The 18,218-nt window shown below is 37.5% G+C and overlaps 2 protein-coding genes across 5 annotated transcripts in view; one reads left to right on the forward strand and one right to left on the reverse strand.

Moving 5' to 3' along the window:
* Positions 1-1,383, forward strand: part of LOC308062572 (vacuolar fusion protein CCZ1 homolog) — a 15,284-nt gene extending 13,901 nt beyond the window's left edge. The window contains exon 15 of the mRNA XM_080384255.1: positions 1,040-1,383. Within this exon, the coding sequence (XP_080240381.1) occupies positions 1,040-1,095 (56 nt within the window). The 3' untranslated portion in view covers positions 1,096-1,383. The remainder of the gene's footprint in view (positions 1-1,039) is intronic.
* Positions 1-18,153, reverse strand: part of LOC308062570 (radial spoke head 10 homolog B-like) — a 24,000-nt gene extending 5,847 nt beyond the window's left edge. The window contains exons 1-21 of one of the 4 annotated variants that reach the window (XM_080384250.1): positions 17,315-18,153; positions 16,414-16,729; positions 15,674-15,749; positions 15,337-15,405; positions 14,962-15,135; positions 13,860-13,945; positions 13,068-13,188; positions 12,045-12,221; positions 11,210-11,351; positions 10,605-10,714; positions 9,964-10,153; positions 9,099-9,210; positions 8,934-9,013; positions 8,681-8,829; positions 7,748-7,855; positions 6,510-6,686; positions 4,401-4,452; positions 3,803-3,883; positions 2,502-2,697; positions 1,824-2,058; positions 1,480-1,590 (exon numbers count right to left, since the gene is read on the reverse strand). In XM_080384250.1, coding sequence (XP_080240376.1) covers positions 1,845-2,058; positions 2,502-2,697; positions 3,803-3,883; positions 4,401-4,452; positions 6,510-6,686; positions 7,748-7,855; positions 8,681-8,829; positions 8,934-9,013; positions 9,099-9,210; positions 9,964-10,153; positions 10,605-10,714; positions 11,210-11,351; positions 12,045-12,221; positions 13,068-13,188; positions 13,860-13,945; positions 14,962-15,135; positions 15,337-15,405; positions 15,674-15,749; positions 16,414-16,667 — 2,568 coding nt within the window. In that variant the 5' untranslated portion in view covers positions 16,668-16,729; positions 17,315-18,153 and the 3' untranslated portion in view covers positions 1,480-1,590; positions 1,824-1,844. The other 3 variants (XM_080384249.1, XM_080384247.1, XM_080384248.1) reach the window with 3 other exon arrangements.
* Positions 18,154-18,218: the final 65 nt, after the last annotated feature.

An 18,218-nucleotide genomic window follows, 5' to 3' on the forward strand; every position in this document is an offset into this window, starting at 1 on the left:
ATTGATCTATGATAAACCAGGTAAGTTTGCATAAGGCTTTAAGTCTGCCTTCCACCAGCTGTGAAAGAACAGCATAAATATTCAGCAGACTTTCTTAATTATTAATCAGTCATTCTTCTTCTTCCTTCAAATAATACAGGAGAGCTCTGTGAGCTTAGTTTAGGAGTAATTAATGAAGTTATTTTATATACAGTTGAGAGATGAACATACTTACATCTGAATTAGGTTTTATTTGTCAATGATCCATAGGTAGATTACTTAGACATTGTCTGTCCTGTCAGTGATCCTCATTCCATTGTTAATTTGTTTTTAATGCTGTTTGAGAATTATTTACCATGACTAAGAGTGCAAATTAGCAATAAGATGCAAAAAGCTTTTAAATGAGTTTCTCTTAAAAGTCTGTCAAGAGTCTTATTTACAGCAATTTTAGGGCACCCTCTTTTAATAGGAGGAAACGTGCTCACTTGGACAAGGGGGGAAAATCAATACTTTTCCAAGACCAAAGCCTAGCAACCTAACTTTTGAAAAGACAAATGAGTTACATGACTTCTCATGATTTCTAATTGTCTTTCAGGATCAAACCTGCCATACAGAAATAGTAAATGAGTGTTTCTGTGCCTGATAAGTGTAGGAAGTGATGTACCTCAGGCAGCCCAAAGCAAAAGCCTTGCTGACTTGATTTACTGTAACAAACTAATCCCTCCTTGCCCTGAAAAGGGGTTTCAGTATACTTCCTTGTGTTGAAGCTAAAGCTTCTGCTGTTGGCAGTGTAGAAATTTGACAAGATGAATGGCCCAGCGACAGACTCGAACCATCGTTTACACTTTAACCACTTAAAATACAACTCATCTTTCAGTGTGAAACATCAGACTTGACTCAACTTTCTCTTAATGTTATGCTGTCCAGTAGTCTACATTAGAAACTCCTAGGGGGTTTTCTGTTTGAATTCTGTTATATTCTCCAATATGCGGGATTTTTCTTGCAGAGGTTCCTGTAAGGCATCATACTGAATTTCATTTATTTATTTATTTATTTACAGAAGAAGTAAAGAAACTTTGTGCAACACAGTTTAATAATATTTTCTTCTTGGATTGATCTGAAAGGGCTGATTTATTGAAGATGTCAATGTCAGACACTTGTTCAACATGAAGAGTTATTAGTCATATTATTGACTGGAATAATGACAATTAGTAAAGCAATACTTGCTTTGTAAGAATCAAAATTTCTACTAAAGTCTGTAAACTGATCATAAAATTTTTAGATTTTAAAAAGGTTTATGTGCAAACTAATTAAAAACCAGGCTGAATTCACCTGTACCATTCCATTCCGATATTGTTATGTGAATATTTTACTGGAAAATAAAACTAATTGTTACACTTTTAAGGGCATCTTTTTGTTTTCCTGTGTTCATTTCCATTTCTGTGTCACTTTCTGCAAATTTTTTACAATACCAAACTAGATTGGTTACAAGAGACACCTGGACAAAGCACTTTCTAGGTGACCTGTTCTTTGCAGCTCCTGCTTCAGCCTGATTTACATTCTTCGTCAAATTGTTACGTACTTGCTTATGCAGTATTTCAGTCAAATAAACTAGGTTTTAAGCAGAAACATTTAATTAGGACATACAATGATGATAAGATATCAGTTGTACCTAAAAATTCCCTTGGTATTGATACAAGTCAAATACTGACTTCTGGAATAGTTTTGTTTAAAGGGTTTACACTCATGACTAGATGCTTTTTCCCAAGACCTTTGGTGTAAGAGCAGAGTTTCCTTCTGGAACCAGCAAGTCTTGGATTTTTTCTTATTCAAAGAGTACTTACCTAGAGCTTCAGTAGTTCTCATCAGAAGATTTCTTTCTTCTTTTTCTTTTTGCCAGCAGGCACCTTCGTAACACCTGGGCGTGCTACAATGGGTGCCTCTTCCTTCAGAGGGAGTACTAACTGTGTGACAGGCTCCTCTAACTCCTTAAAATCCGCACTCTTGGAGTCAAATGTTTTTTCTGCTGCAGCTGCTGCTTGTCTTATTGCCTTTTCTGCTTTTCTTCCAGCAATAAGTCTGAGTGAACAAAGTTTAAATGTAATGTACAGCAAGAAAGGAGACACAATGGCTACGCAACTACAGCTATATTCACAGTATATACAATATAAACTGTCATATTGTAGAGAAGCAGAAAACCTGTCTAGTTACTACTTAAGTCTAATTTACAGCATGATTTTTTTTTAAAAAAAAAAAAGTCTTAACTGCCTTTACAGAGAGCAGGACTCAAGTGCCAGGAAATAATAGAGCGCAAAGAATTCTGTAACCTGAAAGCAGCCTGTATTTGTTATTCCCAACAGTAACAGAAGTCAGGAGTTACATTCTGTATATTACTTATTATACCTGGATGAGTTTGTTTTCCAGTTACAGTATGCTATACAACTTTATGAAAGCACACTTCTCATTTTCAATAATTTTGTTAGTAGGAGATAACAGTATTAAAGGTAAGACACAACACTTACTTTGCCAGTTCCTCATCCTTGATCTTTCTCAGCTCAGCTAATTCAGCATCCTGTGTCCGATTTTCTTTTATTTTTTCCCTTAGCACTTTTTCATGCTGGTAAGCAGGAAAGAACTTAGTTGTAAAAAAGATCTGCACCTGACACATCCACAGGCTAAATTCCTCATCTTGTTCAGGTTTGGCTTTTTTTGGTTCATCTGCAACAGGTAAATTAAACATCGGTTTAGCAGGGCACTTCTATTTCAAACATGGTTTGGACTACAATATTTCAGATATGATACTGCAAGGGGAAGGTCTGGCTTCTGCATGGTATGGAAGATGACAACTGTGTAAAACTTGTAACCGATGCATGGGAAAGGGGTGACCCTTTTGTGGGTCTTCAGAGTGACATATCGCTGGGAATGGCATCAAAAGAATATGAACTTCCCCTTAAATCATACAATAAATGTCTCCTGCCGTAATCTGATGACAGTTCAGTATCCATGACTCCTGTGCACAGATAAGCAGAGGAACAAACGTGACTACCTGAAAGAATCACATGCAAGTATCCAATTATCATGACTGTCAAAAAAATACTCTAGAGCCCATCTATCTGCTGGTTGTTTGACAAACAACATTTTTTTCAGATCTGTAAGTCAGCAGTCATCAGATTTCACTGAAAGAGCTGATGACTACACGAAGATCCTTGCCTAGCTGCGTTCTTGGATTTGGGTTCTCTACCTGGAGAAAACATTTAACAAGCACAAAAGACAACCCTGGTAAGATATCTCCATTCTGTCCTAATCAGCCAGAATGGAGATAGTATAAAAAAAACGTTACTAGCCTCAACATATGAAAATGCTTTTACCAATTTCTCTTCTGCATGAATGTTGGCCTGTCATAACATAAACACCTTATCCCAGCTAATGGTGCCACACCATTAATAGTAATTCTTTTATTACGTAAAAGAAGCAAGACATAGTAGTATCTTTTATTTATCCAAGATGTTAAAAAAAAAATAGGCAAGCTTGCAAATTGAACTTCTCAAGAGTAAATACAAATTACAGCTTGTAGGTGCCCTACAAATAAAATGTGGCATTTTAAAATTAGGGAACCTATTAAATTGGTACTTGAATGTCTCAAATTTCATTTTCTTTAAAACATTTTTTTAGAAAATTTTTTTACAAATCTTCCTCCAGAATTAATGTTCACTTACTGCCCTCTTGTGACAAGCTGAAATCTGCATATACAATTAAAAATCTTGCAGTTCAAGAGCTAGGAGGGATTTTGTTTGTTAGTCTTAAAACAACAGGACTGCTTTACCTGTCAATTCTGTTGCTGGACAGAAATCTTGTCCTCTTTCTGCATCCCAGTTGAACAATGATGGAACATCTTTGGTATCTCCTGGAGTTGTGTGAAATAAGAGGACAGTATAATTCTGTGCATTAAATATCAGGTTCGATCCTTCAGCACAAACAAATATAAACTGTCATCTGACCCTACAGCTAGACCTGTGGTTGAAATACTTCTGTACTGATGAAAAGTTCATTTATAATGAAGGTACAGCGCAGAATTCATTCTCCCGTTTCCATGCTCAAATGAGTGGGACAGAACAGGAAGAATTTAGTTTTTGAAAGGCTTTATGTTATTTTTAAGGAAAATGTGATAGCTTGTAACTAAAAAGCACAAGAGTTCAGAGATTCGAACATGCCCAGCTGTCTGTCCATAGCAGGTGTAGAATGCTAAATGTAAACCTTGTCATAACTGCCAAAGCGAATGCAGCTACCCTCTGTAATTGCATTACAGCCAGCTGTTTCAATCACTAATCAGCTACCATTTTAGTAATTTTTCAAGCTGTGAAAAGAGCAAAACTCTTCTAGCACCACTGCTTACAGATGCTTATGGTAACTACAGTACTCACCCAGTAGAAATCCTTGAAGAGGATGCCCTCTGTCTTCACAAGGTCTCAGTGGCTGGCAAGAAGTTTTAAATTCAGTTATTAAATGCCAGGACTTGTGTTCAAATTAACAAGTGAAATCACGTGTCTGAGTCATGCAAATTCCTATCTCCAAAGCATTCTGACAACCGAATGCATTCTGCCGTTATGCTTATTTCAAAACATTTAAATTGCAATAGTGTTTCACGCTTTCAAGTATGCAAATCGGTCATAACACTTTACCTTTGATAGCAGCCAGGGAACTGGCATTATCCTATTTCAGAGCTAGGGAAAGACATCAGCACAGAGAACAAAAGCTCCTGTTCTTAGACATGTCTTCTGTTCTTACGTGCTTCTCTACTACTATTATTCATCTGCTCCTGAGGAAACAATAATTAATTTCTATTCCTCACTATAGGAATATACTCCAGAATTACACTGAGTGAAAAGGAGAGAACAACACTCAAGAGTGCATTTGAGAATGATGCTTTAAAATCTTTCCAGCTGTCATCCCAAGCTCCTTCTGCAGCATGATGATGTCACTCCTTCCAGACAAGTGACAGTAAATCTCACAAAAACTCAGCTCAAACACAATTCTGTTTTTAAGCTGGTGTATTTTCTAAAAGTCAGGGAGTTTCCAAATTCTCTGTCTGATTTCCGCAATTCCAGTACAAAACAGTAATCCTTACTACCTTACCCTAAAATCATAGAGATCAAACAAAATATATTTGTTCTTGGAATATCAAAAATCTCATTATAGTCATACACTGGGTACAAAACTGTAAAGGCAGTGAAGGTGAAAAGTTTGCTGGAATAATTCTGAAAAGTGTTTTAGGAGTTACCTTCCCCAGTGCTTCTAAATCTCAACACACTTCTCAGACTCTCACTCTCCCCCTTGCAAATAAAGATAAAACTGTAGCTTTCTTTACCGCTTCAGTTCATTGGAAGACACCACCCAATATTCTATATAACAATAGCTGATTGTATGTGTGGGAGAAAATGCTTTTATTAGCAATGGAAACGCACCACTTCTAGGCTCATACACACATCCAGACATGGGAACACACTATATTTAATATTAGATGAAATTCTAGTCTCTTTCAAAGCCTAATTGGCTACTCTGTCACTCATGAATTGCAAACCCTTTGCTCCATCTTTTAGAGTGAGCTTTTTACATATCTCATGCTTCTTTATTTTGTCTTGTGATATGACACTTTCGCTTGAACACAACCATGAGCAAGCATAAAGCTCAGATGCCTCAGAAATGTCATCATTTTTTGTAAAATTATACTTCTGCTGTACATGCATTAATAAAAAACACAAGAAGAATTTTACATACGGTACATTTTAAAATAAGATTTTCTTTTGCTCTTGGAAAATCTGTTTTAACTGGACTGTTTCACTGTGCAACTGCATTAATCTTTGCAGTAATGCAAGGGAATGGGTTTCATATGATGTAATAACTGGCCAGAGAATGGAAAGTGGTGGTGTTCAGTGGCACTACCAGCTTACAAAGGCTGTGAAATTAGGTGTTTGTGAATACTCTTTGAATAAATAGAATACTTTAATCTTGTGCATAATTCCAAATAATTTCCAATTCATGCCTTCAACTATCCACGCGGTGTATTGCACTGCAGTGTCACAGGCAGCGTCTTACAACCTATAAAATCCTTATTCAAAAGTATAGCAAAAAGAAAAGAGCCTAACTTATCTATTGGGGAACAGCAAGTCTTACTACATACAACAACTGCAATGCCATTTTTACAGGGCAATAGACATTTGACTTAAAGCAGGAGAGGCGTATCTTCTACCAGTCAACCAATCTGTCAATTCTCTTTCAAACACCAGAAGGACTTAAAAGTACTTTATGGGTATTTGTAGTTATTTAGGATAACATGCAAATGTGTTAAAACTGTCTATATTGGTGTTACAATCTAAGGTAGCAACAAACAGAAAAAGCAGGAGGACCCAATCAAATGACTGTTTATGCAAAAAGAGGAAATTAGTTTTCCTGTGTTCAGGAAGCACAGTACATTTGCAGGGCCTGACTTCACCCTCATATAATAATATTTAACAGGTCTGCATCAACTTTACCTGGGACAGAGAATATTCTGGGTATGGAGACACATTTGTGGTTCCCTCTGACAGACTCTCAATTCTAAAGCTACTTCTTTTCTCATTATCACGAGCTACTTGCTCCTTAATCATGTTGCTGGTAACATACACTGATGCACAATCAAGAAGAGCTTCAACAAATTCAAGAAAAACCAACTAGAGTAAAACAAACACAGTGATTAATTAATATTTGCAAAATCCCTTCATTAACAGGCATATGTACCCAAGCAAGCGAAGAACTCGGAAGTGATTGTGAAGCCTTGCTGGCCTCATTTACCTAGTCAAACATCCCTTCTTCTGAAGAAAAACTGAAAACAGCCAAAGCTCAAAAAATTCAGCCAGTGAAATACTGTGTTATGCATTATACAAGTCATATTGAAATAAAACACTACATAGATTTTTGCTGTATCTGGAGCTACAGGAAATTTCTCTATTAAATAACACAACTATTGCCATTACCTAAAACACTTAATTGCACACAGCGCTTCCAGAAACCGAAAGAATGGGCATATAATTAATCTCAGTAAGACTTGCGCTGTGTGTTCAGTTTATCAAATACCGTTTAAAACAGTAAACTCAATTATGTCATTTAAAATAAGACCATTGCTGAGTAAGAGCTAATTCTTTAAAGGTGAAGGACCCTCAATAGCAGGCCAGCCATCAGGTAGCACAAGAGTCTTCTACAGTCACTACTCTATCTCACTGAGGAGGCAATGCTTCCTTCACACATCACTGATCAGGCTTCTTGGATCACCAGATTTTCAGGATCAGTGGGTTCACTTCTTAATTATTGACCCATCTTAACATTTCCAGTGCATGCCTTGGTAGCTGAATGTGCTGAGATTCATCCCTGCATAATCACTATATATATATATAAACTGCCCGACAGACATAGCTATTACTAGCAGCAGGCTCCTAAAATGGTATTTGACCCTCTGGGTTATGGCTCTCTTTGGCAGTTATCTGTATGGTCAGGTATGCTGACACTGTACTAAGAAGAATAAGATAATAACATAGAAGTACATGAGCTAAATTAGAAGATACAGGCAGAACAAAGGAAGACAAAAATAGGGGTTTTGTTTGTACCCTCTTTTTTTTTTAAATAAATTACTTAATTTTCCTGCTGTTCTAGGAGATAGGCAGCATTTGCAGCATTTTTGGAAAGTAATTGTAATTGTTCCTACAGCAACGAACTCTGGTTTTTTGCCCATACACACCTCTGGCTCCAGATTGGTACTGTTGCTATCGTGTAGAGAGGGACCGTCTTTGACAAGTATTTCCACAAGTTTTGAAGCAGTTAATTGTTTGCTGAGAAGTTTAAAATCCTGGGTAAAGAGTATATGTTACATGTTAACAGCACTTAAGGCATTCCCACATGGACCTAATCTAACTCCCTTTGAAGTCTGTGTCAGAATTTCTAGTGGTTTCAAACAATACTTCCACACACATAATTAACAACAGAGTGAAATTCTGGCCAGACTAAAGTCAATGGCGATTTTTCCTAGACTGCAAAAACACTAAGAACTTGTGAAAGCTCAGAAAAAAAAATATTTTTAAATTACAATTTTTCCATCTGATATTTTTTTTTCATTTAAAAAGGCTTGAATTTAAACAGTGACCCAAAACACAGGCATATCAAAGGAACTGTTCCTTGCCTTCAGATCTGTCCCTGAATTACTGAATTCTAGTAAAGAATCTGATGTTCATCTTGCATTATATTAATACATTATTAAAATAATAAATATTTTATAATATTTGTTATTTAATTACATAAACATCTATTAAAATACATGTTATTGATTATTTAAATTTTATTTCAATGTATTACTGTATTATTTCAAAAGCTGCCAGTCTTTTACTTCTACCAATAAGACATTTTGGAAGCCAGCAAAAATATTTATATTCCCTTAGAACCCATCTGTCTAAAATTTGGTTATTTGGAATGACCAACTACAGAATCAGAATTCAATCCTGCAAAAGTGCATTAATAATGTCTGTAGAACAACTGTCCCTTTAATGTTTGTTGGACAGTTTGTACAAATAACATTGCTCCTACTTTTTCAAGTGTGCAGAGTATTTTAATATGCTCATATAAACTGAACAAAAAGCATATCCAATCACACAAAATTAAAAAAATAAAATATCATTACATTCAACATCCAAAGGAAGTGCCTCATTTTCATTGTGGGTTCAAATGGAGGTTTGGTACTCGGTCTGCAAAAAGCTCTGTATATTTCCCAGCATTTGTCAATGTAGCTCAAGGCAAAAACTGTACATCGCTCTTCAGAAAATAAGGTACCTTTAAAAATTGATAGGGAAAAAATAACCATTACAATAAAACTGTGATGTATGTGGTACTAATTAATGAATTCTGTACAGCAGAGAAGAAATACCATTACTTACCCTGGATATGACAGGCAGCGGGAATAACATTCCTGGACATCATTTCTAAGAAACACTTATGCAGACAAGAACCTTTCTCTCTACAGTTGAAACAAAAATAACTCTTGTCTAGGAAGACTCAAACTGAGTATACTGAAATATATTTTGCTAAAAGATGTAACTTACCTGTGTTCTTCATGATAGATATGAAATGCTAGGCGAATAACGTAAGATAAAAATGTTCTGAACAGTAAACTCCCATGTGGGCAATGTATCTCCTCAAGTGGTGTTTTATCACCTAAAAATTTTGAAAAAAATAAACCTGTATTCTATCACATACATAATGCTTATAGGCATACTGATTCGTCAGCCTTTTTTATCCTCTCCATCTCTACCTATCACAGTTAAACAAGTCCTGGAAGAATCCACCTAGACACAGCATCACTTTCAAACAAGCAGGTCAAGGGAGAACCATCCACCTATCTTATTGTATCTTATCAAATTCTCTCCTACTAGATATACATCCACTTAGATACACAGCATATAAGAATGTAAGGGGAAGTAAAAATGGAGTTAAACCCTTTGCATACCAGGGATACTGCAGGTCTAAATGGAACTGATTGATTAGCTGGCTCTATGGAAGAAAAAAACCCACCAAAACATATTACATGCAAACCAAAGCTAAGAGCACTGGGAAGAAAAAAAAAAAAAAAAGAAAAGAAAAGTATTTGTTTCTTCTGCTTCTCTTTCTCAGACCTCTTTAGAACTACATGTAACAGTAATGGCAAGACCAGGGATGAATACAATTTTTGAACAGATGGCTCTTTAGAACGGTTTTTTTAGTGGTATTTTAATTTTGCGTTTTCTCGCCGAAGCACCTGAAGTGCCTGGAGCAGTGTTAATGCATCCATTGTTAACTCACAGGCACAGAGGTACTCTGTAGATAGGGGCCACCTATCTACCACGGTTGAGCTATGAGTAAATTTGCCACTCAAACTCTCTGCAGCTTACTATTCCTAGGTTCTAGACACCGATTGACAGAAATACAAACCACTCAATAGCCGATCCATTTCAGCAAGAGTTAGGGTGGAGTGATGGAACTGGCAGTCCTTCAGAAATCTCCAAAACTGAAGCTTAGTCATGAGGAAGGCGTTGTCAAGAGAATGATCGCAGCCTAAGCCACTGTAGAAGTTGTAAACTCTTCTCAGTTCTGTAATTTGCCTCAACACTGCAAATTCTACCTAAATAAAGCAGGGTATGTTTTCAGCATCATCTCACAGAGAGCAGAGAGCAGCATTGATCCTGTAATGGGGCATATAATGCTTTTCATCTTGTAACTTTGAAAAGCACATCCCTGGTTGTGTTCATGACAGCATTACTCAAATGTAGTTATAATAAATAAGTGTTTTTTGGCGATTGATAAAAGTAAATTAGTCTCTGTCAGAAGACAAACCTCACAATAGCTAAAGGTAGTTGCTGAATGCGCTTCCAAGTATGTTAACATTTCTAGTGGAAGCTCAGGAAGAGGCAATACTGTCTATTCATTCTTATCACTTTTCTGTTTTCATGGCCTTCAGGTTTTCAAATCATTCTTTAATAGAAAGAGTCACTTCATGGCAAATAAACCAGAAATACAGTAATATGAAACACACCGCAGGGGAAAGCTGAAAATACCAAACACTAGACTCTTACTTGTTTCAGCTCTTCATGTCTCTCTTCCCTTGGCAACAAGTCAAGCACTGAAGATATGTCCAACTCAATATCTGATCCCAGAATAGAAGTATTTTCTGAGCCATTGATGACTGTGATATTTTTTACCATGCAAATAAAATAAATCAGAACAAATTAAATGAAGTTAAAAAGACACATATATACACACACATGGAAAATAAAACATTTATTATTCCTTCTTATCTTCCCGACTTCAACCTGAGAATAACAGACTCCTTTACAGTGAGTAGAGATTTCATAGTAACAGCGTAACATCTGAAGAGTACTTTTGTCAAATTCAACCCCTAGCCAAAAGGAAATGCAGAAATTACACAAGTTATGAATCTTTCAGTAAACAGTGTTCCAAAAGCATTACAAGACATAGTGTGGATGAGTCAAAGTGTCAGGCACAGGAAACAAGAAGCATGGGAGCAAAACTCATTAATTATTAAGATAACTCCCATATTTATCAAAGTTCTTTGGAGAAATAGCTCTGGCTCTTGAGTAAGTATGAACAGCTTCACACTATAGTAAAAAGGAACAACAAAATGTGAACTGAGCAGAATTTCCTTTCTTAAGCTGCTTACCAGTGCCAAAATTACCTCCCGTGCAAATGGCATTCAGCTCTTTTGTATTCATTGCATCCACTCGAAAATTAGGATATTGTGCTATACGATCATCTATGAACTCTCCTTCATAAACATGACCATTCTTGAAGACAAACTTGCCCTATAAACAGATTAACGTGATTAATTTCAATATAAATAAAAATCAAAGATAATAAAAAACCACTAATGCTCTTAATCAAATTTCCTTTTAGGAATCTTGCTTAAAATGGAATATATGAGATAAAATAAAGCAAAACAAATTTTTCCTACCCGCTTTCATAAAATACTTTGTCATCTGTTAATTAAAGTACACTGCTTGGCTTAAAAACTGCCCATGTGGCTGTTTGATTTTGAAAAGTATTTTCAGGAAATAACATTTCCCCCCATATAGAAAGACTTGTTTACAATCCATACATGTGGCACTCCACTCACAGGTTTTTTTAAGTCTGTTAATATGAGAACATCTCTGTGCAAGGATAGCTTGATACCCATTAGCTCACAGTGTAAGAGTGAAATACTGACCAACCACTGCAAAAACCAAGATAAATCTATTGCACTTAAAATCTCTACAGTTCAACTTCTTTCTTTATATGCACAACACACATCTAATCACAAAGTCAAATCTGTGCCTCGGCAAGGTCCTTGGAAGGACTCCTGCTTCTTGCAGTGGACTCTGCCCTTCATGTTGGGACTCCATCCACAATGCAAATCAAATGTAGTTTTCTATACAGAAAACTAGAGATACACCATACAGAGCAGAGCAGTCTCCTCTGGTGTTGTCTGTAGTTTTGTCTCCCTACTTATCAATACTCACCTTGCCTTGCTTCTTATTACAAACCCATTCACCATCATACACTGCTCCACTGGCATATATGAACTTCCCACGTCCATGTCGTTCCCCATTTACAAAATCACCTATGTATTCATTCCTTAAAGGATACTGAGACGCTGGCATTCTCTTCAAAAACCATATGTGGGTGCCACATCCATGCTGAAAAAGATGTGTGATTAGAAAAAAACATCTCCAGAAGAGCTGCTGTTGCTATAGGTCAAGACTTTCAAAAAGGAGCACCACCTAGGCATCTTTAAGAGTCACGGTTGGCAAATGTCTCAAATAAAAGCACCTAGCTGCAGTACTTAAAACCACCCACAGAACTATATTCTACAAAGGTCTGAGGGAGAAGCACTCAAAAGAATACACCAAATCAATACCTACTTGAGCAAGCTCTACCAGCAGGACTCCTAAAGACATCCTGCCTGCCTGAATCCTTTTGACTGTAATGCTGAAGAGCGAGGCGAGGAACACCAGGCCAAACAGAAAATCATGATGTTCCAGAAGCTGGATTTCTCCATAATTTTATACAGAGTGAAAAGACAGTCACTCACATTCTTTTCCCAACAGAATAATAAATGGAAGGAACAGAAAATGCCAGAAATCTTCTCCTTCCTTCATAAAATTTGTACAAGAGGGAACAGTGTGGTCTAATATTTCACAGGTGACACAGAAGTAAATTGCAATGTATACTCACTGCCGAAGTCCTACCTCAAGCTTAGTCACAAACATGTAACTTTTTAAACTTTTTTTTTTATGGAAAAGGTTTATATTTTTCATTAGAGAATTATATTATGACTTTTTAAGACCAAGTCAAAAGCCTTTTAACAATTCGGATGTTGCTAACATGAGAATCAACTTAAAATAAACAGCGTATTTCCACTATCTCAACCGGCAAAAATCATACAAAGCTCCTTTGATATTGCACAAAACTGCCTACCTAGTTTTACTAGAGTAACAGACAAAATGCTGAATTAAAGAGGTTGATGGGGAAGAATTTAATACCTGTACGCCATACACCCACTGTCCCATATACTCTTGATTAGCTGTCAACCATCTCATTCTTCCTTTTCCATGACGTACATTTTTCTCCCACTGACCTTCATAGATATTTCCAGACTTATAGCTACAAGAAAACAATAAAAGTTAATGACTCATTCATACTGAATTCTAAGTGGATCCTACAAAAGCATTTTATTTTATATATTTATATATATATTTATATTTTACTAGCAACCTCATTGCCTCATTGCTAATAAATTTAGCATTTATTAATGCTGAATATATGCATTAATTTGAAAGGTGGCTCACACTGACATGGATACAGAGGTTTGATTGTACCCACTGTTTACCTATTTTTAACTTAAAGGTCACTGAGAAATTAAGAAATTAACCAGTTCTTTTTTTCTGAAGAGTCTTCACCACAGCTAACCAAAATATTCTTTCATATGAAGTTCCACAAATAAATCATTTATGCATGAAAGCAGCTCCATCTGTTCAAATTAAATTGAGTTTATTTGTTTTAAATGTCAATGTGTGATTTACCAAAGCTGATTTTGGATTTTGTCTTTAGACATTATTTTGTGGAATGATTGGTAGAAATATACTAATATTAAAAATGAAAGTTATAGAGAAGGTCTATTTCATTATTACAAAGCACTTTGTACAATTATTTATTCTACTGCAGAAAGTGCATGTGACCATGAAATAGCAGCATTTGTATCCATTTTACACAACAGGAGAAACTGAATGATAAAACATGAAATAAAAAATATGAAGAAGTGTTAACACGTTTACCATCTCATTCCCCATCCTTCTTTGATGTTATTTACCCAGTTGCCTGAATACCAAGAAGTATGTTCCTGATCATAATAAACAATACCCTGAAACAAACAGTAGAGTCAATTTAAATACCTCGATATTCATCTACATTAATAAAATATCACATAAATTATGACAAACATAATCACACTATTACTTATAGTCACTTTGAAACACTGTACTGAAAGCAACTGACATGATAAAGTTAAATAATAAAGAACCTCTTTGATGAATATTAGTGAAGACCTTAAAAAAGGCCAAGTTTTAAAAAAAAAACATCTTACATTGAAGTCTACATTTTTCAAACCACTTGGAAATGCTTTCAGAGTTAATCACAGTAGTCACTCTGAGGTACATCAATTTTCTAACTCATTCAGAATTCAACTTCCAACAGTAGGTCTACAGTTACTTGTTCTGTCTTTATCTGATGGCTTCCTCTCAGAACAAACTGGACAGACCACTGCATGGGTGACCATCCACAGCAACCTGTGTGATTTTAGTATCTCATTAGTGACACAGGAAAAAATAACCCATATGATTTGAATGGATTTTCCTCACATGCGGAGCATCAATCTTCAAATGTCAGGCCCAGAAAGAGCATCTCAATCTGGATGCATAAAACCAGACAAAAAAACCCACTACTTGCCTTTAAAAAGTTGGAATTACATTTCACTTACACGAGGTAAGTCAGTCTTAATTGTAATTATCATATTTGGTCAGCTAAAAACATTTGGGAGGTAGGATTGCTTTATCACTACTGGAACCTAATTGTTCTCTCATTATTATGTGGTTACTGATGCTGTTGTCAGTTTTGACTTTGTTATCATCTACTTGGAGCAGCATAAAGAACCAACCAAAATTGCTTTTCTAGGATACTGTTCATCCTTTCTACCACAAACAAATCCTACCCTAATTGTTTTAATTAGCATTCAGAACTTTGGGGAAGATCTTTAGGAAAAACAAATCTCTACATAGTATAAGACCATGCAACAGCACTTAACATTTTGCAAAACTACAAAAACGCTTGCTGTTTTAGAAGGCAGTCACCCAAGACCAGGGTCTCATTTGGTGTTCTTACCTTGCCATGTCTTTTGCCTTTACACCAATAGCCAATGTAAGAAACGGGACAAGTACCACTCCTGAAAAATCCAAATCCATGTCTAACTCCATTCTTGATAGATCCTTCATAAATGCTGCCATCATTCCATGTATAACGGCCACTAAACATCTGCACATTCTTAACAAATGTTCCCTAAAAGAAGTAAATTGCAACAATTCAGGTTTACTGTTCCGCAGCTATCTGGGACAAGTCAGGCTTGTGACTGACATCACTGCCATAGTTCTGCAGCTGCTATCTGTACTGTACCAATTACTGCAACTTATCAACTTTCCTTGAATTTGCACACCTAATTGGCTGTAATTGTGTTCAGTTGTAAATTAAATTGCACTTTACCTCGTACTTCACACCATCAGCCCACGTGTAAGTCCCTTGTCCATGCATAAGCCCTTCAGAAAACATGCCCTTCAAATGAAGAGAACAGCATTGTTTTTAAATTTATTCTTACCACAACTGAAGTCTATGGTGACTGTAAGATTTCAAAAGAACGACATATTAATTCCCCTCCGAATACTAGTTTCAAAAGAAGAGTTTTAATGCCAGAAACCAACAGAGCTTTCAGCGCTTACATATTCTGAGTGCTTAACCTCCACCTACATTGAAAGAAATAGCCTGCCTGTTCTAGAGAAAGAACTTGATCCACTACTTTTTTTTTTCTAATTTATACACTCACCTTGTATGTATTTCCCCCCTCAAAATATGCAAATCCTTCACCCTCATACAATCCATGGACTTTTTCACCTTCATAGCTACAAAGAAAACAAACTAAAGATGAAGATTTCAAGCCACTGCCAGTAGACCTAAATCACAACAGACATACAATAAATGACTTTTGATTTACCACAGTCTACATACACACTGGTTGCGTCTTGTGTACGGAAAGGAGCTATGACAAAATTTCCAATTCTTTGCTCCTTCCTTGTAACATTTTATGTAATTGTGTGTTGCTTCAGACCCGTATTTCTTTCAATTAAGAAAACAAATCACATTGGTACCATTTACTAGCTTACAACCAGGGAATCTGGTCAGTATGGGAAACATTACATTTAGTTCCCTTGAACTACCAAAGGATTTGCTTAACACTGCCATTCACCTGCTTCCTCAGTTTAGGATATTCTTACAAGGTATGAGCAGCTCAACACTAAGGGACTAGCTACATTTTTTTCATCAACAGTCTGTACACTTAAACAAAACTTCACCATAGGTGAATAAACTAAAAGAATGAGGCTTTTTGGCAGGCAGAACCAACACCACTAGAATGCAAGAAGGCAGAACTCCACATGTATCATTGTAAGGTATCATTGCTACTGGGTCTGAATAACCCAATTCACTGCCTCGAATCAAGAGTCAAATTCGTGTTTGTATGACAAATAAGAATTCTTGACTTCATTGATGTATTTGTAACAAGCATACCTTTTTACAACCACTTGAGTAAGAACAGCCTCCTCATAGTATTGAGGAACATCTTGGATCGGAGGTTCCTTTACCCCCTCTGACTCTTTATCTGCTATCACTGGAATTGCCTGCGTCTCTTCCACTCCTTTCACCACGGTTTGCAATTCTGTCGGCTTTGTTGCCCTACTCTCAGCTGCAGTATCTTGTGCAGGAATAGGAGGACGCACAGGTTTTTCTGCCTTCTTGCCATCTTTCTTCTTATCCTTTGCCATAACCACTGAATTGTCGCAACACCTATTTTCCGTCTGTGTGTCTACACGTCAAGATTTTCCCCCTATAATCCAATCAATTAAAAAAATGAAAGATCAAAACCCAGCTAACTACATGAAAAACTAGCAATCTTTCCTTAATTATTACACATGCATGGATTTTAAAGTTATTCCTGTAATAACAGTTCAAGGCAGTGGTTTTAGCTTGTGGTAGGCGGACCACACGGCTAATGGGAAGCAACACTTGTGACTCACCTCCCAGTACATATCAAACCACTGCTCATAGACCTATTTTTTCTACACGGAGGTCTCCAGCTTTACTAGTTTTTAGGTGTCTAGATTTAACCACGGGGAAATGCTGAAAAGCATTTTTCACAAGTGAGTTTGGCAGGTTTCTTCAGACTTAGGGCTTTACTGTTACTCAACTTGCTTTCAAAGTTATGAGTTGCAGACTGAACTACAACATAGAATAACCACTATAGCTTATAAAGGTAAAAACTACTTGAAGATTACAGGGCTGCTTGAACCGCTGCAATCACAATTCCCTCTCACTTCAGCCGGACCATCACCCTCTGTTACACAGAACCAAACCCCGTGCCGCAGTGGCGCGGGCCGGCAGCGAAGGGCTGTGGCAGCCGCCATGTTCTCACCACCGCTCGCTTCCAGCCCGCGCCTCCTTCCTCTCCGGCAATTAACAGATGAACCAAGGGCCCGAGCGGCACGGCGAGTGCAGCGCGGACGCTGGAAGCCCTCCCCGCCCGCAGCAGCCGCCCGCACCCTCGCTCCGCCGCCCCTCGCCTCACAGCCGCGGGCCCCGCGCCGCACATCCGCAGTGCGGCGCCGGCTGCCGTCACCCCGCCCGGGCACGCCCCACGCTGCCGCCAGGGGGAGCGGCCTCCCCGCGGCCCCTGAGGGGAGCCCGGCCCCAGCCCTTGAGGGAGGCCAGCCCCTGGCCTTGCTCCAGGGCCGGAGATTCATTCAGCGTTGCACGGAAGCGGACGGCTACTGCCTTATCTGGGTGCATTTTCATCCAGAGAAATGGTGGATGGAGAAGAGGGCGCAGCAGCTGCCACGCAGGTTCCACACAGCACCGTTTATCCATGGCGCTTGGCCCACTTGTGCTCCTTGGTGCGAGTTACAGATGAGGCGCATCCAGCCTCTGCCCCCGCCTGCTCTGGCAGCAGCACATGGAGGTGCCAAGGAAATGGCATCAATAAAAAGATTTCTTACATCAAATCTTGGTCCTACAGAAGTGGAAGAGTGCAATAGATTCCTGATTCAAAAAGACAGTTTTCTAATTATTTTGATTCCGAGATAGAATTTGGACTGACCTGTGGGCAGTGCCTCATGACACACCTTTTTTCCCCATTCATTCTTAGAAAAGGAATCCGGGTCCTTGAAAAATAAAAATTGTTTGGAATACAGATGGGAACAATGCTAATTAAAAGTAAATACACCAGATAAATTATTCTATTCAAGCCTTAAACCGATACCAATGCCATATTAACAGTTGAAGTGATTAGATAATAAACCCCAGTTTTAGTATAAAATATA

This window comes from Falco punctatus (genome assembly GCF_963210335.1).
Source record: "Falco punctatus genome assembly, chromosome: 4".
NCBI classification, from domain to species: Eukaryota; Metazoa; Chordata; class Aves; order Falconiformes; family Falconidae; genus Falco; species Falco punctatus.